Source organism: Dromaius novaehollandiae, unplaced genomic scaffold (genome assembly GCF_036370855.1).
Source record: "Dromaius novaehollandiae isolate bDroNov1 unplaced genomic scaffold, bDroNov1.hap1 HAP1_SCAFFOLD_27, whole genome shotgun sequence".
NCBI lineage: Eukaryota > Metazoa > Chordata > Aves > Casuariiformes > Dromaiidae > Dromaius > Dromaius novaehollandiae.
The window spans coordinates 2,866,088-2,888,202 of record NW_026991415.1 but is presented as its reverse complement, the minus strand read 5'-3'; the positions used below and the strand labels follow the sequence as shown (position 1 = coordinate 2,888,202).

At 54.2% G+C, this 22,115-nt stretch overlaps 2 protein-coding genes across 2 annotated transcripts; one reads left to right on the top strand and one right to left on the bottom strand.

Annotated features, from left to right (window-relative positions):
• Positions 1 to 12,464: 12,464 nt before the first annotated feature.
• LOC135326300 (olfactory receptor 14A16-like) lies at positions 12,465 to 13,382 on the top strand (the record flags this gene model as incomplete). The annotated part of the gene is made up of 1 exon (XM_064504179.1): positions 12,465 to 13,382. A coding segment is annotated over one exon (918 nt), but the record flags the coding sequence as incomplete, so codon positions are not given.
• Positions 13,383 to 17,588: 4,206 nt separating this feature from the next.
• LOC135326299 (olfactory receptor 14A16-like) lies at positions 17,589 to 18,515 on the bottom strand. The gene is made up of 2 exons (XM_064504178.1): positions 18,018 to 18,515; positions 17,589 to 17,672 (listed from the first exon to the last, which is right to left on the bottom strand). Exons 1-2 carry the CDS (start codon positions 18,513 to 18,515, stop codon positions 17,589 to 17,591), a joined length of 582 nt encoding a protein of 193 aa, XP_064360248.1.
• Between the last annotated feature and the right edge of the window lie 3,600 nt (positions 18,516 to 22,115).

Genomic DNA, 22,115 nt, shown 5'->3' with positions numbered 1-22,115 from the left:
GATGACCTCACAGTCCCCTTCACAGCCCTGTGCCTGTCACTGTCCTACAAGCCTCTGAGACAGCAGCTACCTCACGATAACTTCCCCAGCCATGAGCCAAATCCTGGCTTATCAGCTGCTCAGGCAGAAGTGAGCTCCAAAGCACATGTCCCAGCCATGGACCTGCTGCTGGCCCATCAACTGCTCAGCTGCAAGTGACCTCACAAGCACCTTTCCAGCCACATGGCTGCTGCTGTTCAATCAGTTCAGCAATCACAAATGACCTCACCACCAACATCCAAGCCATGCTCCCGTTGCTGCTGGTCTATCAGGGACTCAGACAGAAGTGACCTCATCATCAACAGCCGAGCCACGGGCCTCCTGCTGGCCTGGCAGCTACTGACCAAGAGCTGATGTGACACTGGGGATCTCCTGGCCCAGCTCTCGCAGACAGCCGTGACCTCCCTGCCCACAGCCTGGCCACACGGCTATTGCCGTCTGCAGCTGTCCTGCCTCCCCCAAGGCTCAGCCAGGTCCTGAGCGGCCGCCCGGACTCACCCCAGGGCCTCGCAACGCTCATCGGGAAGCGAAACACCCGCTACGGACCAGTTACTGCCCCCAAAGCAGCAGCTCTGGGAAAGGCTGGACAAGGGGTCTGCAACCCAGGGCAGGGGCAAAGCTTCCTGCCCCCAAACCCCCCAGCCGCCCCAGCCCAGCTGCTCGGGGGCAGCTGGCACGTCTGGCTCGCAGGGCAGCTGCCCCGGGGCCAGGGCGCTTTGTCCCGTGCTCCCGGCCCCACCAGCCCCTGCTGCAGCTCCGGGAGGAAAGCAGCCCCGGGGCAGCACCGCTGCCCCCACCCCGGCGGGAGGGCACCTGCCACCATCAGGACATGCCCGCAGCCCCGCCAGCCCCGCTCGCACCCGCTTTGCTCCTTCCCTGCTTCCAGGGCTGGGTTCTTTCGCATGCTGCAATCCGATTGGCTGAAAGAGCCATCAGTCAAACCCATCCCGCCCTCCTCCTCACATCCACCAATAGGAGGCAGCACTGGGGCATTGCCGGGGCAACATTGCAGCCTCCTGCCCCGGCGACCAGCTCTGCCCTCCTCTCCCCTCTTCTCTCCTCCCCCCCCACGCAGTGAGGCGCCATGTTGTGGGCGGCAGCGCGGGGTGCAGCGGGGCGTGGCAGGGCCTGGGGGCAGCCTGGCACCCTGTGGCCCGGGCAGTGTGGGGCCCCGGGGCCCAGCCGCTGTCCCGCAGGGTCTGGGCTGTGCTGCAGGGGCCCCGCGGGGCTCCTGGCTACCCTGTGCCCAGGGGCCGTGCTGGGCGGGGGGGAGCAGCCCCAGGGCCGGTGCTGGTGCCAGGCCAGGCCACGTCCTCTAACCCCTTCGGCACCATCAGGACCCTACAACAGGGCTGTCACAGCAGCCCCCACCCTGTGCAGCCACCCCCATAGCCTGGGATCCACAGCCCTTTTCGCAGTTAACAGTCTCTGTGTGACTCCTCAGGAAGGAGCTCCCAAAGCCCTTACCCTCAGTGCAGAGCCGCAGTAGCGCTGGGAACAAGGAGCTGTGGTCTGGGCTGATGGTGTTGGTCCAGCAGTCCCGCATCTCACTTGCCCCCTTGCCCTTGGCTCACCTCTCCAGCCAAGGAGGAAGGATGCTCTTCCCGTCTTCATCACCCAAAACTTCTCTCCAACGTGCCCCTGCTCCTCTGCCTGTCGGTGAGGGGCCCCAGCATGGCTCCCATCCCCTTTCCTTGCCCCGGAGTGGCTCCAAAGAGCAGCAGTGGGGAGTGCACAAGTGGTGCCCAGCAGCGGTTGGGCCTCTCAGGGAAGTGAGGGCACCGCTGCGGCACCGGGGAGACCTCTGTGTGAGGTGGCACATCCCACTGTGACCTCAGCTCGTGTCATCAGGGGGCTCAGGAGGTCACTGCCATGGAGATGGCACAGCCAGGGAGAGAGCAGAGAGATTTCCCCTCACGTCCTGGAAAGCAGTCCCCTCCCCTCGCCCCAGTTATTTTCCAGAACGTGCTGATAAATCCTTCAGGAATGTCCCCAGATGGTGCCAAAGGCTGTGAAATATCTCAAATGGGGCACTGGAGAAGTCACTTCTGCACCTCTGCCCTGACATGTCTCTGCCCTGGGCACACCTGTGTGGGAAGCTGGGGCTTCAGGGCTGGTTTAAGCTTTGGCATTTTTCAAAGACAGGATCAAAGTCCTGTGAGATGAAACAGGACAAAGTGTGGCCACAGGCTGAGATGCTTTGGTGAGCATGAAAACTGGTTTCTGCTGTAGGTTGCTCTTTTTGTAGAAGTAGGGTGTAGGACAATATGGGAGAGGACAGAGCCTTCCTCCCTGAGGCACCAAAGCAGGCTCTTTGTTTTTAAGAGTCCTCAGCAAGGTTTCTCCATCTGTGGTGCTTAAGATGAAGACGATATGCCAGAGAAGAGCAAATGTGCCCTTAAAACACATCATCAGGAGTGTCAGGCCCAGTAGGAAATCTGAGGAAACTTTCCCATTTCCCATGCATTTTGCCCAGCTTTGGGCTTTCTGGCTGAGCCTTCCCTGAGCCTAGGGAAAGCCATTTCTCCTCCATGGGCCTCTTTTGGGCTTTGGGCTTTTCCGTGTCCCCTTGAAGCAGTGCTTCTTGTCTGGGGGTTGCTAAAGCCGCTGGCACCCTGGACATATCCAGCTGCCACCCAAGGTCTCCTGGGGAGCTTTACAGCCCTGGCACCCTGGATCTCCCACAGTTTTGACCATGGGACTCTCAGGACATGCCCACACACCACAGTGCTGCTGTCCAGGCTCCGGTGCAGAGCCTGGAAGGCAGTACAGTGCCTCAGGACCTGCATTTGGACTCATTCAGAGGCTTGTGAGGTGACCAGCTCCCACCTCTGCAGCTGCTGAAGCTTGAGAAGGTCCCTATAACCAGCCATCCTGCTCTTCCTAGTCTTTGCAGGGTCCCGGGGTGACTCTTGCAGAAGGGAGACTCCATCCCCCTTGAATACTGTCAGAGATGGGGCTTTCCAAGTCACTGCCAAAGGAAGGACTCGTTTACTTCGTTGGGTTGCTTATCCAGCCCGTGGCACCCCCTCTGTGACGCCATGAGCCCAGCTCTGCACCCTGAGGTCTCTGCCCTTTCTCTGCCCTGTCTCCTGGGTGTCTGCCCAAAGTCTTGCCAGTGCACCAGGGCCATGGGAAGTGTTGCTTGAGAGAGCTCACTTGAAGCTATGACATGTTGTGGAGCTGCAGGCCTGACAGAGGCTTGTCTGGGATGTGGCCATGCTCCCAAACCCCCTCCTGCTCCTGGTCTGAGGGCCCGGGAAGGTCCCAGGCTTGAGAGCAGTGGGTTTGGTGTGGGTGGGATGGCTTTCCCTTGACATGCCTGAGTCCTGCCTGGGTTGCTCTGAGGGCCCAGGAAAATCCCTCTTCCCCAGGGACTTGCATAGATTGTTTTCCAGACTTTTGTACAGAAACACAGCCTGGTCTGGGATCCCCAAGAGCAGCACAGCCCCCAGCATGGTCCAGGACCCCCAGGAGCTGTATGGCTCTCTCTTCTGTTTCCACATATCCTGATTACATTAACAATTTCCAACATCCCCTTTAAAGCACACTCTCTGGGCATTGTAACACTGTAACTCCTTCCATTACTTTTTGTTCATTCCCATACCACACTGTTGATTTGCACTGTGGGGAGTTTAAAGCTTGCTCCGTCTTTCAATAGTTTGTTCCTCTGGGCAAGTCCTTCATTCTGTTTCTATCTAGCATTTCCTATCTATCCAAAACAGTTCTAGCCAGGCTATCCCTTGTGGTTAGGGGACCTCACTGGAGGCAGCTTGGACTTAGCATACAGTTGAGGAGTGTAATTAATTTTACGAAACTATAGCATGCCTTTTTTTTTGTTTTTTTCTGGCTTGCAGTTAAGAAAAATTCTTCTGTGTCTATTTGCAGCTCATTCTCTAAGGAAAGCAGGTGGGAAGTGGGGCATATGAGCTGTAACATTCAGTTGCAGACTTCAGTGGAGAAAGGTTAGACTTTAACAGGAGTGATGCAAGACCCAGGTGGCTGATGAGGGAAATGGCAGGTTTAAGGAGATGGGGAGGAAGAGTGTCCATGCAGTGTCTGACCTCTGGGACACTGCTTTTCCTACGTGTCCACACTTCATTAGGAGACACTCTGGATCTATGTCATTTGGAGAATGTTGTTGTCACTTATTGTGAAAGCTGAATAAGTATACTAATCATAAAAACCTTAAAGAAATACCTTTATATGATGTTCTAACTGAAGTCATTGTCTTTCAGCTACTCTGCTGAAACCACTCCAATTAGCCATACATTACTTGAAGAAAATTACAGAGAGAGACGTGGTTCATCGTGGCTTTATGCATTGTAATGAGCCCATGGTGTATTTGGCGCTGAGTCCATGAACTTCAGCTATTGCAAGGAGATGGAGCAAAATGTTCAAGTCAAAGTCAGAAGCAAATCCCAAACTTTTGCAGAGTGTTAATAGATCCCACTGAGGGCCATTACCAGCAAAGACTCACTGGGGGCTGATGAGAGCAGGAAATTGTAATCACTGATTACAGGTAGGCAAAGGAAATGTGCAGGTGGCTCTGACACCATGTTAACCCTTGGTGTGTTTTTCAAGCAAAACGTCCAAGCATGGACACTGAGACCCTGGGAAGGGAGATGCTTTCCCTCCTGCATTTGCCAGACCTCCTCCTGGGGCAGTGTGTGGGTGGGGGTGTGCAAGGCTGAGTGCAGGACAATGACAGGATATCTCCTGGGGTCCCTGGGAGGACAAGAGGTCAACGAGGCCCCAGTGTCTCCTGGCAGGCCTTGGTGGCAGAGACAACAGCCATAGGACAAAGACTTCAGTTCTGTCAGGGCCCTTCAGCCTTTGCAGCACCCTTGGCCATCTCCACCACAGGCCGACCTACACTGTCCCACACCTGCTCCTGTGTCCCTGCAGACTGTAGACACCCAGCCTGCTTCCTCACCTGGCTCTCACCCTGGGTTCTCTCTCCCTTCATTGATGTCTCTCATCCTCACTGGCTGTTCCTTGGAACACAAAGCCATGGGCTGATCACACACTCCCTCTGGGTGACCTGTTACACCACAGCACCGCCCTTCAGGTAATTTATTTTTATGCTACTGGGCAGTCTGAACTTCCCAAGCTGCAGGTCTGAGCTTGTTTCCCCTTCCCATGCTGTTTCCCACTACCAAGAAAAGTTCCGGGGAGCCTGGGAATCGGACACGCCAGTGCTGAGATGAGGGGGATAATAACTGCTGTTGTCTGGGAAGCCATGCTCCTAATGCAGCCCTGTTGATGCCTGGCCTTATTCGCAGTGAGCATGCACCACTGGCCCCTATGGCATCCCTTGCAATACCCAGGCCTTCTCCTCAGGCCATTCCCCAGCTGCTCACATCCCAAACTGCCCTGATACACGGAGTTATTCTTCCCCATGTGCAGGACTTGCCCCTTCTCTTTGTAAAATGTCATGAGGTTTCTGTTGGCTGAATCCCCAAGGTTCTCAAGGTGCCCCAGACTGAAGCTCAGTGCAGCAGCTGTTAACGTGGAGTGCAGATGGCTTAGCTTGAGTTGGGATGCCTCTAAGAAGGCAGCAGCAGAAGGAATTGCAGGACACTTCAAGTACTAGACGGAGGTACTGGTTTAATGGAATTGCTGACCTAGGTAGGAATTACCTTGGCAACCATCCCAGGAATGCCCAGTGAGGGCACAAAGCAAGCACAGTGAGGGTCTGTGGGGAGAGGGTAAGGAGAGGTGGGCAGTTTGTACGGGAGGTTATGAGGCTGGTGAGAGGGTAGAACTTGGAAGGAGTAAAGGACACACAGACACAATAAAAGGTGAAGCAAAGGAGTGATCAGGGCTGTTCAGGGGTATCCGTGAAGCAGCCCTGCCTCTGCCCATCTCTGACTGGAGCAGGACAGGAAAGCCAGTTGAACTGGTCATGCTTGTGTCTGACACATGGTCAATGAGAACTGAGTGCTTTCCCTAACACTGACAAGAATTGACCCAGAGGGGAAGGAATCATGGAGTCTTTCAGGCTGGACAGGACCTCAGGAGGCCTCCAGCTCAACCTTGTGCTCACTGCAGGGTCAGCTTTGGGGTCAGGCCAGGTTGCTGAGGCCGTGATCCAGTCTTGAGAACCTCCAGGGATGGAGATGGCACAGCTTCTCTCGGCAACATGTTCCAAAGCTTGACCATCCTCTCAGTGGAAAAGTTTGTCCTTCTCTCCAGCCTGTTCCTCTCTGATTTCAACCTGTGGCTGTTGTCTCTCATCCTTCTGCCATGCACCATTATGGAGAGCCTTGCTTTGTCTTCCTGAGGACCTCCTTGTATGGGGGCGGGGCCCTTGTACTGGTGGGCCAAAACCTGGATGCAGTGTTGTACATGTGGCCTAACAAGTGCCGAGAAGAAGGGGCTGATCACTTCCCTTGACCTTCTGGCCATGCTCCTCCTATTCATACAGCGCAGGATGCTGTTGGCCTTCTTTGCTGCCCAGGCACACTGCTGTCTCACATTTTGCCTTCTGTCTGCCAAAATATGTCTGCCCATCTCAGCAGAGCTGCTGCATGGCCACCCAGTCCCCAGCCTGTCTCTCTGCAGGGTGTTGGTCTGTCCCAGGTGCAGCAACCTGGCATTTCTCCTTGCTGAATGTCATGAGATTCCTGACAGCTCTTTCCTCCTGCCTGTCTAGGTCCCTCTCAATGGCAGCCCTCAAGCTTAAGATTAGTCCCAAAGCGGTTTGAGGTCATCTACAAACAGGATGAAAGTTGCCCCCTCCAGGTCATTCATAAAGGTGATAAGTAGGACAGGCCCCAGTAGAGACCCTGTGGTGCTCCATTTCTCGTCTGGCCGCCAGGAAGAGTACTACCCATTCACCACCACCCTCTGAGCCTCATCATCCAACCAGTTATTTGTCCAATTGGTTGTCTACCCATTCAGATCAGAAAGTCCTAATTGGTGTGCGAGTATGCTGCGGGAGAAAGTGTCAAAAGCCTTCCCAAAGTCAAGGTGACTGATGTTCACTGTTCTCTGTTCATCCACAAATACAGTCTTTTTAACACAGAAGGCCATCACGTTGGTGAGGCATGATCTAGCCTCAGTAAATCTATGCTGACTGTTCCCTGTCACCTTCTCCTTCATTTACCCAGAAACGGGGCCAGAGATGACTTGCTCCATGACATTTTCCTGATCAAAGTGAAGCTGAACAGCCTGTAGTTCCCCACATTGTCCTTTTGGCCTTTTTTGAACATGGATGCAATATTTGCCTTTCTCCAGTCATTGGGACCTCCCTGAGCCTCCACAGCTTTCCAAGATGATAGAGAGCGGCCTTGCTAGATAGAAGCCAGCTCTCTCAGCATCCTTGGCTGCAGCCCATCCAATCCCATAGATTTGTGCTCTTGCAAATAATTCCTGACTCAACCCTCCTTCATTGTGGGTTGCTTTTCTCCTTGGGAGTCCTTAGTGTAGGCACAATGGCCTGGGAGACCTTCCTGGTGGAGCCTGAAGCCAAGGGATTGAGTTCCCCACACCTCTCTGCATCTGCTCTTACCAGATTCCTTGCCACATTCAGCCATGGGCCTACATTTTGTTTTTATGCTTTTACTGTCAGTGAAGCAATAGCAGATCATCCTCCTGCCCCTGACATCTCTTGCAAGGATCAATCCTAGAGGAGCTGTGGCTTTCCCAACCACTTCCTTACTTCCCTGGACAATATTTCTGAATTGTTGCTTTGCAGCCTCTCCCTGCTGCCCATTCTGTGTGCTGCCTTTGTGTACTGTTGTGCATTTAGCAGCCTGTCTCCTGAGGTGTCTACTTGTTCTCCTGGGTATCACTATGGGCCATTCTTGAGCTTGGAGGATGCTGCCTTAAAAAGCTGCCAGCTTTCCTGAGCTGCTTTGCCCATCAGAGCTGCCTCCCAAGGGATTCCTCAAGCAGTCTCCCCAGTAGGCCCAGGTCTGCTCTTCTGACATCCAGAGTCTCGACTCTGATGATCTTCTTCCTCACTCCCCTCAGGATCAGACACTGCACCACCTCATGGCCACTGCAGGCAAGGCTGACACTGATTATCACCTCTGTGGTCAGTTCTTCCTTCTTTGTGGGTTCCAGGTCCAGGAAAGTGCAACCCTTGTTGACCTGCCTGGCTTGGCTGTGCTCAGAAGTTGTCCTCCACATACTCAAGAATCCTCTTGTACTCTTTCTACCCTGCTGTGTGGCTCTCCTGGGGAATGCCAGGGGGATTAAAGTCTCTCATAGGAGCCATGGTCTGTGATCCACAGACTTCCTCCGGTTGCCTAATGTTGCTTTGGTAGTTCTGCAACAGCTTGTGCATCTCCCCTTCCTCTTGTTTTGCCGCCCAGGCTTTGTGCATTTGTGTATATTTGGGCTACAGGACCTCAGCTGTGGCACCAGGGCTGAGTGCAGACTTGTCACTGTAAAACCTGTTCCCCAGAGCCAAGGACGCCATGTAGGCAAAGGTCCCGCTTCAGAGCAGAGACCTGCTGGTGTAGATAGCAGATGGCGATGTAATGATGATATGAGGCACCCACGAAGACAGCAAACCCTGCAGTAGCCAAGGCCAGAGAGAAACAGAGCTGGGCCATGCAGCCATGGCAGGGGAAGCGTTTTGTACCCAAGGTGACTTTGCAGCACCTTGGGGCCTGTGATAGAAGTTACCGGATGTCCAGGAAGGACAAGGTGCCACTGAGAACATCCTTGGGCCTGAACAGCCTGCAATCTAGCTGCGCTGTAGCTGCATCATTAGTACGGTCCCTGTTCATGTCACTGGCGGGGTGAGAAAAGCTTTAGGGAGAGGAGAACTAGATGGATTTGAGAGTGTAGGAGTATGTGTGGAGACCTTGGTGCAATGTGCCTTCCATCTTTGCAGCATGCTTAGATGCAGGTGGGATGGACTTTGCCTAAAGGCAGTGGTGGGAATCCCTTGCTTGGGAAGAGGTAGGAGACTCAAGATGCCCTGGGGTGTTTGTCCAGCTCCCACTCCAGAGTGGCATGATTTTCCTGTAGGTCCTGAGCTGTATCTGCTAGAAACAAGGTGGTTGTGCTGGACACCCCGTGCAGGTGACATGGCCCTGCAGGCCTGTTGTCATTGCATTAAACCAAGTGTCTGCACTGAATTACACCAGCTGTTTGCAACATCAGGATCTGCACAGGTCTCAGCTTCAGGGTGAGTGGAGCTCTTGCAGTAGTAGGCAGCTAGTGTCATTTCAAATGGCCAAGGAGATTCTCCACCTGGCAGCTGATGCCCCAGGAAGATGTGGGTTGCAGAGCTGTTACATCAGAGCACGGAGACACTGCTACATGTCTTGGACCACCTCTGACACTTCCAATGTCAGAAGCTGTTTGTGTATGAACAGCTGACTCCCACCCTCCATCTCCATTGATTACAATGGGAGCTTAGACAAGAAGCAGACAGCCATACTCTGCACCCCAAAACCTGGGCAAGGGGAATCCCACCTCCTGTGAGTCTGTGGAGGGCATGAGAGGGAACCGAATCCTCCTGCATCCCAGGAGCTTCCGAATCAGTATTTAATGCCTAGCTTGACTCCTCTAAACCAATTGCTAAAGCAGGAATAAATGAACTCCCTTCTTGTTCCTGCCCAGGTGTCCTGTCTTCCTATGAGATGGGAGCAGGCCCTTCCAGAGTGGGACATTTCCACCTCTCCCAGATAACCATCTTCTGATGAGACAAACTGAAATGCTGAACTCGGTCTCTCTCCCCTGTTTAGTGAGGGACCATCGCTGATTATGTTAGTCTACTTGAATGGACAATTTCCAGGGGTGACCACACAGTCTTTCAGGAGATGTCAGTCCTGGAGCACCGAGAACATCTCGAGGATGCACAGGGCACAAAGTCACATCTTCAGCTGGGCCTCTGCTCCTGAGCTGGGCCTGGCTCCTGGGACTGCAGGAGCCCATGGCAACCTGGCAGGTGCTGCAGAGAGACAGCTCTGTCCTGATGCAGCTGCTCTTAAAGGAGCAGCAAGACTGGGCACTGCCTGCAGGCACCGGGATGAGATGAGCGACTCAGAAGTTAAAGACAGTCAGGAATAGGAGGATGCCTGAGAGCGCACAGTGAGCAGAAATCTTCGCCGCCCTTGACACAGTAAGTCTCTGGCTGCAGGGCAATGCTGCTGTGGTTCCCAGAGGGCTCTTCTGCAGCTGGCACCTTCCACAGCTGATAGGGTCTGTCAGGGTGGCTCTGCCAGCTTCTCCTGTTTGGAGCAGGTGGTGCTTTAGAGCAGAGATTCCCAGTCACACTGTCAGATTGACAGGGCATCACAGCTACATTCTTCAGAGGGTGGTGCAGGGGTGTGGAGCCAGGGAGTGCACCCAAGTCTGCACGGGCTGTAACTCAGAGCAGTATCCCTGCACCCCAGGGTGCTGTGTGCCCGGGGCAGTGAGTCTGCTGCCTGTGAGGGTCAGCACTCAGCCTGCCCAGGGAACTCCCCATGATGGTGCTGCAGGGAGAAGATCTGGGCGGAAGGAATGACCAGCGTCAGGGCAAGTTTTGTGGTCCTGTTAAAAAGGGTGCTGCATGGCTCAGGGCTGCTGTCAGTGTTAGCTCACCCCCAGGACATTTTCTGAAGGGGAATTTTCAGAAGGAAAGTATATGCTGGTCATACCTGCAAAGGGCAGAGCTTTCCTGCCTGAGTCTGTGCTTAAGCTTTCCTCCTTTGGACAGGTTTGCAAACAGAGGTGCTGGGTTTAGACAAGAAACTGTGAGTCCTAAACTGTTGTTACATTGAGAGATCAAAAAGTCTGCAAGGAACCTCAGCAAATCCTTTCAGCCAGCCCTTTGTCTATGAGCAGCACAACCAAAATGTTTATTAGCTTCTTCAGGGTTGGTCCTAGCTGCTCCTTAGCACCTGCAAATATGGAGATGCCCCTGGGACAGTACCAGGCAGCAGCGGTATGATGCATGAAGGAGAGGAAACCTTTAGCAGAAAAGGCTGTGGGAGGGTGGATGTGGGCAGTTCCCTGACAGTTTCTGCAATGCAGGTGCTTTGCCCTGAATGACCATCCCATGTCTCCTCTGCCACCCAGCAGAGCCTCTTCCCTCAAGGCAAGGGATCCAGGACATGAGTCACCTCCTCTGCAGCCTGACCTCCAGGAGAACAGATGTGTGACACGGTGGCTGAGAGTAAAACCTCCTCTGCAGGGTGGTCTGCACAGCTGGGGAAGATGCAGGCTTTCCTGTGTTCTCATCCGGAGGTGTTTGCATGAGAGTGAGGGGTCCAAGACCCCTTCTAACCTGTGGGTCTTTGGGCCATGCAGTCTGTAGGGCTGGGGAATGCGCCAAGTCTCCCTGAGGAGACATCCTCTTTTGGGCCATGCACTAACCCAAACACTTCTGCCCCTCAGGATTCTCTAGTAATGGGAAAAGCCAAGGATTTCTATCCCTTAAGTAGATGTGCCCCATGTGTGGTGAAAAACTGCCCCCCACACCCCACCCCCAAATGCATGTTGCTGTTTGCTACCTCCATGCACCCAGTGTGGCAGAGCATCTGGTGAGAGCTAGGAGACTGAAGTTACAGGTGAGTTTCAGATATGAAAAATCCGTTTTGTTGTTGAGTCATACTTGTTGTTTGGCTGGGTACCAGGGCTGCGCTTGTGTGCACACCCCGAGCACTTCGGTCATTAGCTCCTTGCCTGGCCCGAGAATTTCCTGGCCAGTCATCTGCACAGATGAGAGAACAGGTTGTCATGAGACAATGGACCACCTTGAAACTAGGTGATTGACTGGACCTAGGCAATTAAATATTTGACCAAGAGTTATGGCAGCCCTGCAGGTGGGAATTTCTGAAGGTTCTAGAAATCTCCCCCATGGCAAATCCTGCTGTGTCTAGTCCAATTTGTATGCCCAAATGTGTTGATAAACATCCTGGGTGGAGTGTCCCAAAGTGTCCTTGCTGCAAGAGTGATCAGCTTGTGCATAGCTAAGACACTTGTAAAGAGTCAAATACAAAGTGTTCCTGCAGTAATTGTAACATACTATGCAGTTAAGGTGTATCAATAGCAATGAATGATGCATGGACTGGGTGGTCACATGGGTCCCCAGCCAACGGGATTGGAACTGAGCCAAACAGGGGTTCAGGAGTCTCACCTACTCCAGCTGACAGCACTGCAAGGACACTTTGTCACTGCACAATGACTGACCATCCTGTTTTGATTCTGAGTGTGTGTGTAACAAGCAGGGCTGACTCCTCTGGAGCCCATGGGTTAGAGGACCCTGTTCCCCGTGGTAGACTCAGAAAGCACAGACCAAAGCACAAGTAGAGGAGGTGAAGGAAGGTCCTGCTGACAATGAGAAAGGACATGTGGAGAGTTGCTCTGAGAAATGCTGTGGGTTTTGTTCCAAGTCAGTCCTAACTTGTCAATATCTTTTCCTCCCTGCACAGTCCTCCAAAGCCCAGGGGAAGCAAATGTCCAACAGCAGCTCCCTCAACGAGTTCCTCCTCTTGGCATTTGCAGACACACAGGAGCTGCAGCTCTTGCACTTCGCGCTCTTCCTGGGCATCTACCTGGCTGCCCTCCTGGGCAACGGCCTCATCATCACAGCTGTAGCCTGCGACCACCGCCTCCACACCCCCATGTACTTCTTCCTCCTCAACCTCTCCCTCCTCGACCTCGGCACCATCTCCACCACTGTGCCCAAATCCATGGCCAGTTCCCTGTGGGACACCAGGGCCATTTCCTACTTGGGATGTGCTGCCCAAGTCTTTTGGTTTCTCTTCTTTATTTCAGCAGAATATTCTCTCCTCACAGTCATGGCCTACGACCGCTACGTTGCCATCTGCAGACCCCTGCACTACGGGACCCTCCTGGGCAGCAGAGCTTGTGTCAGAATGGCAGCAGCTGCCTGGGCCAGTGGCTTTCTCACTGCTGTGCTGCACACTGCTAACACATTTTCAATACCACTCTGCCAAGGCAACACAGTGGACCAGTTCTTCTGTGAGATCCCCCAGATCCTCAAGCTCTCCTGCTCAGACTCCTACATAAGGGAAGCTGGGGTTAGTATGGCTGGTGGCTGTTTAGTCTTTGGATGTTTCATTTTTATTGTGGTGTCCTACGTGCAGATCTTCACTGCTGTGCTGAGGATCCCCTCTGAGCAGGGACGCCACAAAGCCTTTTCCATGTGCCTCCCGCACCTGGCTGTGGTCTCCCTGTTTGTCAGCACTGGCCTGTTTGCCTACCTGAAGCCCCCCTCCATTTCCTCCCCAGCTCTGGATCTGGTGGTGTCCATTCTGTACGTGGTAGTGCCTCCAGCAGTGAACCCCCTCATCTACAGTATGAGGAACAAGGAGCTCAAGGAGGCACTGAAAAAACTGTTTCAACTGATACCAGTTCAGCAGCTATAAGCTGCCAATCCCTCTTTGTAAGTGACTTGAATTCATCTCAGACAATTCTTGTGCTTTGGGCACTCTCCCTCTGGTAACCAAGTTTGTACAGGAGTGTTTGAATCCATCCCACTTCTCCAGAGGCACAAGCCCTGTCTGTCTGTCTGCCTGAGAGGCCTTCTGTGAATGTGTCTGTCACTGTGTCAGAGCTGGCCTGTCTCTAATAAAAGGCTGTTTCCTCAGTGCAGTGCTTGAAAGCTGGTGTCTTCTTCCAAAGCTGGAGACAAGAATTCACTCACGGGCTTTCACCATGAAAGGGCCTGTTCCTTTTCCAGGGCTCTCCATGGGCTCAAGGTGATGAGCTCATGGGGTGCTGTGTTAGGGAATGAGGGCTGCATTCAGCTCTCACTTGTGGGTGCCCAGTGCTCCTGGAGGTGCTGAATGGTCAAGTGCTATCTGCCTGGGACTGTCTGCCCTATGACAGGGCTGGTGACAGATGTCCACAGTGGGGACCCTGCAGGCAGAGGGAAGGGAACCTGGAGAGTAGTTCATGTCAGCTTCAATGGAAAACACTGTGCTGCTTCTAGGAACACACCTGAACACAGCCTGAGCCATCTGAAATGCCCTGTGATTGCTCAGAGCATCATCCACAGCCACAGACCCCTTGGTAGGGGGTTTTCAGGTGCAATGATGCCCGTCCAGCTGGGTCTGCTTCTCACCCCAACCACCACGGCCAGTGTAGAGTCACCCCATGGCCCTGGGGCACCACAGCCCGCTCGCTCTGCAGAGCAGCACCGCCAGCTCGGGGCCCTGCGGGGAGCACAGGGGAGGCTCCAGGAATGGCCAGGCAGGCCAGCACTGATGCACTCACTGCGGAAAGGCTCTCTGAGGAGCAGGAACCTCCCTGGGGAAGAGGAAAGGCGCAATTGTGTGCTTGCAAGGAAGAGAAAATAGGGAAATCTATTTCCATGTATGTCAACGAAGGGCAGGGGGTGGTGAGCAGAGGCATTTCTACACCTGCTCTGAGCTGGCTGCCTCCCACCTGCAGTCCAATCTCCTGGACTGGAGAAGAGTGGGGACACACTTACACTGCAGAGGTGGTCACATGGGGACTTGCTTTAGTTCAACAGAATGACATTCTGAGTGTAGCGGCAGGGCTGGCAGGCACTGGGGCCTTCTCCCCCGGTCCAGGAGCCGAGACTTCTGCCCAGTGCTAAGGGGCTAAAAAGAAAATTTTAGGTGCAGGGAGAAAGGCAGAGAAATACTGCAAGTCTCGTTCAGGCCAGACGTTATGGGATCTGCTTCTGAGGGCATTTCAAAGGTGGTCATGATGTGACTCAGGTGCCTTGTGAGCCACACATTGGAGGCATCTCATAGTCTTCAGTCACCCAGGACTTTAAGGTCCCCAGTTGAAATCTTTGGGTTCCAAGAAACTCCCCCTTGGTTGGGAGGGGTGTCTCAAATCCTGATGTCCTCTATCGCACAAGGGTGGCCAGGAAAAGACTCTCCTTCCCCCAGGTGCCACTGGAAGGAATGGCCTTGCCAGAGAAGGGGTAAAATCCACCTGTATTTGGAGATATTTGCCAATGGGACTCCCGGCCTTCATTCCCCCTCTTTTGATTTGTCTCTACTTCCACCACTTCCCCCATACAGATTTATTTGACACTGTGAGGTGTGTCCTGGGCACATCATGCCCATGTCATGGGCAATCCGAGGAGGCTGTATCCATGGCTCAGGGATCGGGATCCTTGGCACCTCGGGATGGTCTATCTCTAGATAGGTTAGACTAGCAAAGATGGATTCTATCTCTAAAAAGTCATAATCCTGTCCATGCATCTAGAGGTAGAGTAAATAACAGGTTCCCCTGGAGCTGCCTCCCTTAAGCAAGTCTGGGCACATGTGGCTGCAGCCACTTGGCAACTGGCAGAAATGCTTAAATCCACCCCGCCTTTTTTTTTTTATTTTAATTTGTTTTAAAAGGTTTCCAGTACTGGGACCATTGATCATACCGTTGTCTCAAAGATCAGTAGTCTGCCAGTTCTGCTCTTTTTTTAATCCTGCTTCTTTTTGGATGAGGCTGCCAGGAGATTTCATCTGTCCTGCTGCACTTGCCCTGCTGCCTGCGGTCTTGCTAATACAACCCAGGATAAGGGCGGCTGTCTGTGCTACAAGAACAGCCTGAGGACTCCTTGTCAACTTGCTGTCCACCAGGACCCCCAGGTCCTTCCCTGAAAAGCTGCTTTCCAGCCAGTCAGCCCCAGCTTGCCCTGCTACAGGGGATTATCTCATCCCAGAGACAGGACTTGGTTGAACTCCCATATCATCAGCCTGTTGCTGCCTCTCTGCTTAGCAGTCCTGCCCTCCAGCAAGTCAACCACTCATAGCAATTTGGTATCATCCATGAACTGGCTGAGTGCACTCCATCCCACCCTCTGAATCATTCATAGTGACAGACAGCATTGCCTCCAGTATTGACCTCTGAAGAACATCCCTGGTACCCATTAGTCAGCTGGATCTTGCATCACTCCACTCATTAAGCCAGGTGGCCTCCAGCTCATTTCCCACACCATCCATTGCTTAGTCCTCCATCCCACCTCTCCCCAGGTTGGCTACAAAGATGTTATAGAAGACCGTGTCAAAGGCCTTCCTAAATTCAAGGTGTACAGCATACACTGCACTCCCCTTGTCCACACAGCCAGTCATCCCATCACAGAAGGCAGTCAGATTGACCAGGCACAATTTGCCCTCGATGACTTCATGCTGGCTGTTCCCGACCCCTTCATGTGGCTGGAACTAGCTCCAGGAAGATTTGCTTCCCAGGGATTGAGGTGACGCTGACCAGCCCATCACTCCCCAGATCCTCTTTCCTGTCCTTCTTGAAGATGGATGTGATGTTTGGCAGGCAGGAGGGGAGGGCCAGGGGCCGGGCAGCGGCTGTGGGGCTGTGCCAGCTCCTGCTGCATCACTGGTCCCTGCGGTGTGGAGAAGAGGGACAGAGGACGAGGCAGCACAGGGGTGGTGGCAGGTTGGCAGGATGGCAGGTTGGCAGGGGCAGGGGCCAGTGGGGGCTGCAGCGAGGGGTTGTGGCTGGTGTTTTAGCAGCAGTGGCTATCGCATTCACTTCACAGGCCAAACTCCCACACTGACCCCAGGCAGAAACAGGCCATTTCCCTGGTGCCCGTGCCACCCTCCCAGCAGGATGGGGACACACAAGGAGCGTGCTCTGCCTGTTCTGGTGCTCAGGGCGGCTCCCCAAGGAGCACAGCTTTGCCTGAGGGACCCCTTGGTCCTCGACCTCTGCTTCAGCACAGCTGGAACAAGAGCTCATGGGCCAGGCCAACGTCCCCCTGGCACAGGCCCTGCGACAGCCTTCAGTGCCCCATCCCCCACAGCCCTCCTGCTTTGGCAGCCTCCACAGTTCCTGCACCTTGCCCAGCCCTGGCCATGCCCCACGCAGGGGTCAGCACACAGCCGTCCCCAGGGCCTGCTGGGGTCTGGGCCAGGAGAGAGGCTGCCTAGGCCTGGCTCTTCCCCTCGATACCGGCACTGAGCCCGGCAGGAACGAGCTGGCCACAGAGCAAAACATACCCCTAAACCTGGGCTGTGCAGCCAGAGCTGCAAATGGCCTCCACTCTCTTGCACTCAGCATGTCTTGATTCCCCTCCACAAGACCTGGCTCTGCCCCACAAACCCACCGGTGTGTGTCCTCACCCCAGGGAGGGCATCAGTGCTGGCCTGCCTGGCCATTCCTGGAGCCTCCCCCAAGCTCCACGCAGGGCCCCGAGCTGGCGGTGCTGCTCTGCAGAGCGAGCGGGCTGTGGTGCCCCAGGGCCAGGGGGTGACTCTGCACTGGCCGTGGTGGTTGGGGTGAGAAGCAGAGTCAGCTGGACGGGCATCATTGCACCTGACAACCCCCTACCAAGGGGTCTGTGGCCATGGATGATGCTCTGAGCAGTCACAGGACATTTCACAAGGCTGAGAACCTGTGTTCAGGTGTGTCCCGAGATGCAGCCCAGGGTTTTCCATTGAAGGTGACATGAACCACTCTGCAGGCTCCCTTCCCTCTGCCTGCAGGGTCCCCACTGTGGGCATCTGTCACCAGCCCTGTCACAGGGCAGACAGTCCCAGGCAGACACTGCTTGACCATTCAGCACCTCCAGGAGCACTGGGCACCCACAAGTGAGAGCTGAATGCAGCCCTCATTCCCTAACACAGCACCCCATGAGCTCATCGCCTTAAGCCCATGGAGAACTCCCAGAAAGCAACAGTCCTTTTCAGGGTGAAAGCCCTTGGGTGAATTCTTGGCTCCAGCTTTGGAAGAAGAAACCAACTTTCAAGCACAGCACTGAGGAAATACTCTTTTATTAGAACCAGGCCGGCTCTGACACAGTGACAGACACATTTACAGAAGGCTTCTGGGTCAGACAGGCTGGGTTTGTGTGTCTGGAGAAGTGGGATGAACTTAAATACTTCTGTACAAGCATGATTATCACAGATACAATGCCCAAAGCACAACAGTTGTCTGAGATAAATTTAGGTCACTTAAAAAGAAGGATGAGCAGCTTATTGCTGCTGAAACAGTACCAGCTGAATCAGTTTCCTCAGGGCCTCCTTGAGCTCCTTGTTCCTCATGCTGTAGATGAGGGGGTTCACTGCTGGAGGCACCACCGAGTACAGAACTGCCACCACCAGATCCAGAGCTGGGGAGGAGAGGGAGGGGGGCTTCAGGTAGGCAAACATGTTAGTGCTGACAAACAGGGAGACCACGGCCAGGTGTGGGAGGCACATGGAAAAGGCTTTGTGCCGGCCCTGCTCAGAGGGGATCCTCAGCACAGCAGTGAAGATCTGCATGTAGGACACCACAATGAAAACAAAGCACCCAAAGAATAAACATGCACTAACCACAAGAAGGCCAACTTCCCTGAGGTAGGAATCCGCACAGGAGATTTTGAGGATCTGGGGGATTTCACAGAAGAACTGGTCCACTGTGTTGCCTTGGCAGAGTGGTATTGAAAATGTGTTAGCAGTGTGCAGGAGAGCATGGAGAAAACCAGTGCCCCAGGCAGCTGCTGCCATTTTGACACAAGCTCTGCTGCCCATGATGATCCCATAGTGCAGGGGTCTGCAGATGGCAACAAAGCGGTCATAGGCCATGACTTTGAGGAGACAGTACTCTGCCAATATGAAAAAGACAAAGAAAAAGACCTGGGCAGCACATCCTGAGTAGGAAATGGCCCTGGTGTCCCACAGGGAATTGGCCATGGATTTTGGGACAGTAGTGGAGATGGAGCCAAGGTCAAGGAGGGAGAGGCTGAGGAGGAAGAAGTACATGGGGGTGTGGAGGCGGTGGTCGCAGGCTACAGCTGTGATGATGAGGCCATTGCCCAGGAGGGCAGCCAGGTAGATGCCCAGGAAGAGTGAGAAGTGCAAGAGCCGCACATTCCGTGAGTTGGCAAATGCCAGGAGGAGGAATTCATTCAGGGAGCTGCTGTTGGACATTTGCTCTTTTGGGGCACAGGTGGACTGTCGGAGGCAGAAGAGATGTTGACAAGTTAGGACAGACTTCTCTGAGCAAAACTTTCTTATAACCTCCCCCAAACACACACTGATTACCTCTCCCCATCTCAGCAGCACCGTCACTGAGCTCCATCACTTGAGCTCTGGTTTGTGCTGGCTGATTTTGCCATGATCTGTCCGTGGGCTCCAGAGGAGTCAGCCCTGACCTACAGCACGGTGTACATGGGAACGGGGTGACTAAAATGTTATTCCCGGTTCCAGTCAGCTTTAATCATTCATAATGCTGAAGGGATTTTCAGCATTTTCACTCCCAGTTCTAAATAATGTGAGTTCATTAACAGATTTAAGGCTTGTTTTGTCTTCTTTAGCTGACCCAGTCACATCTGAGGAGGATTCCTGGAGGTAGAAATCCTCAGCATTGCTGCTGCACTCAGAGGGACTAGCTGTGATTTTGGAGAGGCAAAAGGATTCCCTCTGGCTTTAGTGCAGAGGCAGGAGAGCTGGCCTGTCCATCTGCCTTGTTCCCAGCTGCCCTGTACTCCCACCTCGGAGGTGGAGGACAGTTGCACTCGTGTTACCTGAAAAAGAAACGACACTGTGGAGAGCAGAGGAATCATCAGCACTCTTTCTGAGCGTGTGTGAAAGAGGTCTCAGCCCTCCCCTTCTAGCCAGCAACACCTTGGGCTCCTTCCAGCTGCCCACATCCAGCCTCCCAGCAGCATCTCCGTGGCCTCAGTATCGAGGTGGCTTCTCCTTGGGGCACCTAGAGAACACCCAGCTGCAATGGGAGAGCTGGGCCCTTCTGGAGGGCAGCTGCAGCCCAGCCAGACACCCCAGGGAAATGGCAGAATGTCCTAAGGATGGGGTGTCCTGACGAGAGAGTTGGCGCATTCCCAGCACCCCACACTGCACTGCCCAGAGCTCCACAGGCTAGAGGGGCACTTGGGCACCTCACTGTCAAGGACACGTCGGCATGGCAGGACCTGCAGGGTCAGTGTTGTCTGAACTGCATCAGAAACCCCCCTGCCCAGAGAGTCCAAGCAGAAGGACAAGGGCAGCAGGGGCAGGTGGCAAACATGGAGCAATACCATGACATTTGTGCCCAGGGAGGCAGGGACAGGCAGGCACAGAGGGGCACTCAGCAGTGTCTCCTCTCCTGCATGTCCAACTGCCGAGGAAACGACTCCTGCCCTGGACCCCACAGCCTTGAGAGCAGAGGGCTGTGCTGGCTGGCAGAGGAGAGGAGGTGCTGGAGTTGATGGTTTCCTCTCACACTCTGACCATGACTCTGCTGCCTGGAGCCGTCCCTGCGGGCAGCTGTTTCTCTGTCCCCACGTCTCTCCCCTGCCAGTGCTCACAGACCCCATCCCACCCGCTGGGTGCTCAGCTCTGCCCTGCAGAAACCTCCCGGGGGCAGGACACTGCCCAGGGCACCTCCCTGTTTGCAGGTGCTCCGGAGCAGGGAAGACAAACCTTGGTGAGGCTGGAAAGGTGCTGCTGGCTCTGTCTGTAGGCTTCAGGGTGGATAAAGGCATCTGCTGAGTGCCTCCCAGAGCTTCTCCTCTCTCAGTGTCACTGTTTTGGAGCCTCTGTCCCCTGTCTAAACCTGACAGATTCAATCCCATTTCACCCCACCCAAAGAGAATCAGACTGAAAGCACAGACTCATGACAGCTCCTTCCCTTTCCTGTTTCCTCTGCCTTGACCTGCCTTTTGAAAAGGCCCATCCAGAAATGTCCTGGCAGTGAGCTGGAGCTGAGAGCAGCCCTCACCCACGCAGCTCCCCCTTGACAGGACCTGCCCTGCCGGCAGTCTCTCCTCCCACCCACAGCTTCTCCCCACAGTGCCGTGGGGAGCCCCCCAGGCAGGCTGAGTGCTGATCCTTGCAGGCATCAGACTCACTGCCCCAGGCACACAGCACCCTGCGGTGCAGGGACACTGCTCTGAATTACAGCCCATGCAGACCTGTGTGCACACTCCAGCCTCACAGCCCTGCAGCATCCCTGCGAGAAGATAACAGGATGCCCTGTCCCTGTGACGGTGTGGCAGGGAATCCCTGCTGTGAAACATCTCTCCCTCCCCTGCAATGGAGATACCGGGAGAGTGATCCTTAGAAATCTAATCGTGTGACTGGATGGGTTTGGAAGACCTTGCCAGGAACCTCACTAGCACTATCCTGCAGCCAGAGACTTACCGTGTCAAGAGCTGTGAAGATTTCTCCCAGAACGAGCTCTCCTCTGTCCTCCTACTCCACACTGCCTTCTACTTCTCTCTGCCTTCTCTCATCTCATGTCAGCAGCAGCAGGCAGTGCCCGCAGCCCTGCTGCTCCTTGCAGAGGAGCTGCTCCTGCACACAGCTGTGTCTGGGCAGTGCTGCCAGGTTGCCATGAGCTCCCTCCATCCCAGGAGCCTGGCCCCACTCAGGAGCAGAGGCCCAGCTGAAGGCCTGAATTTCTCTGTCCCTTGTGCTCCCTCCTCCTGGGAAATGTTCACTGCAATAAGCTAAAATAATCACCGATGGTCCCTCTCCAAGCACTGAAGGAAGACTGATTGCAGCATTGCAATTTGTCTCATCAGAGGAGGGTTATTTGCAAGAGGTGGAAACGTCCCATTCTGGAAACCCCTATTCCCATCTCTTAGCTAGGCAGGACACCTAGATGGAGACGTAAAATAGAGTTTGTTTTCCTGCTGTTCAGGTATTGTTTCCGATGAGTCAGTTTGGGCTTCTCAGGCTGCTTTAGAATGACGAGGGATTCAGATCCTTCCTGTGAGCTCCACAAAAAATACACAGGAGGTGGGATTCCCCTTGCCCAGGCAGAAGTGAGCACAGCAGGGATGTCTGCATGCAAGGTCTTGGTCTAAGCTCCCATTATAATCCCTGGAGATGGAGGGTGGGAGTTAGTTGCTCACACACACAAACACCTAGAGACATTGGAAGAGACAGAGGTGGTCCAAGGCGTGTGCCAGTGTCTGCTTGCTCTGATGGAGCAAGTGTGACACCTACATCCTTCTAGAGCATGACTTGGCCAGGTAGGGAATTGCCTTGGCCACCTGAAATGATACTCCATGCCCACTGCTGCCAGAGCTCCACTCACTAGGAAGTTGAGACACATGCAGATCTCGACATTGCAAACAGTTGATGCCATCCAGTGCAGGCACTTGATCAGTGACACAGCAATAGCCCTGTCGGATGCCTGGGAGGTCCAGCACAACCATGGATCTCTAGCAGATACAGCAT

What these genes read in the sequence shown, in the direction of transcription:
- LOC135326299 (XM_064504178.1), bottom strand. Translation starts at nt 18,515, where the DNA reads ATGGCCTATGACCGCTTTGTTGCCATCTGCAGACCCCTGCACTATGGG. An exon ending in TGTACTCGGTGGTGCCTCCA is followed by an intron (nt 17,673 to 18,017) that starts GCAGTGAACCCC and finishes CTTCTTCCAAAG; the next exon opens with CTGGAGCCAAGAATTCACCC.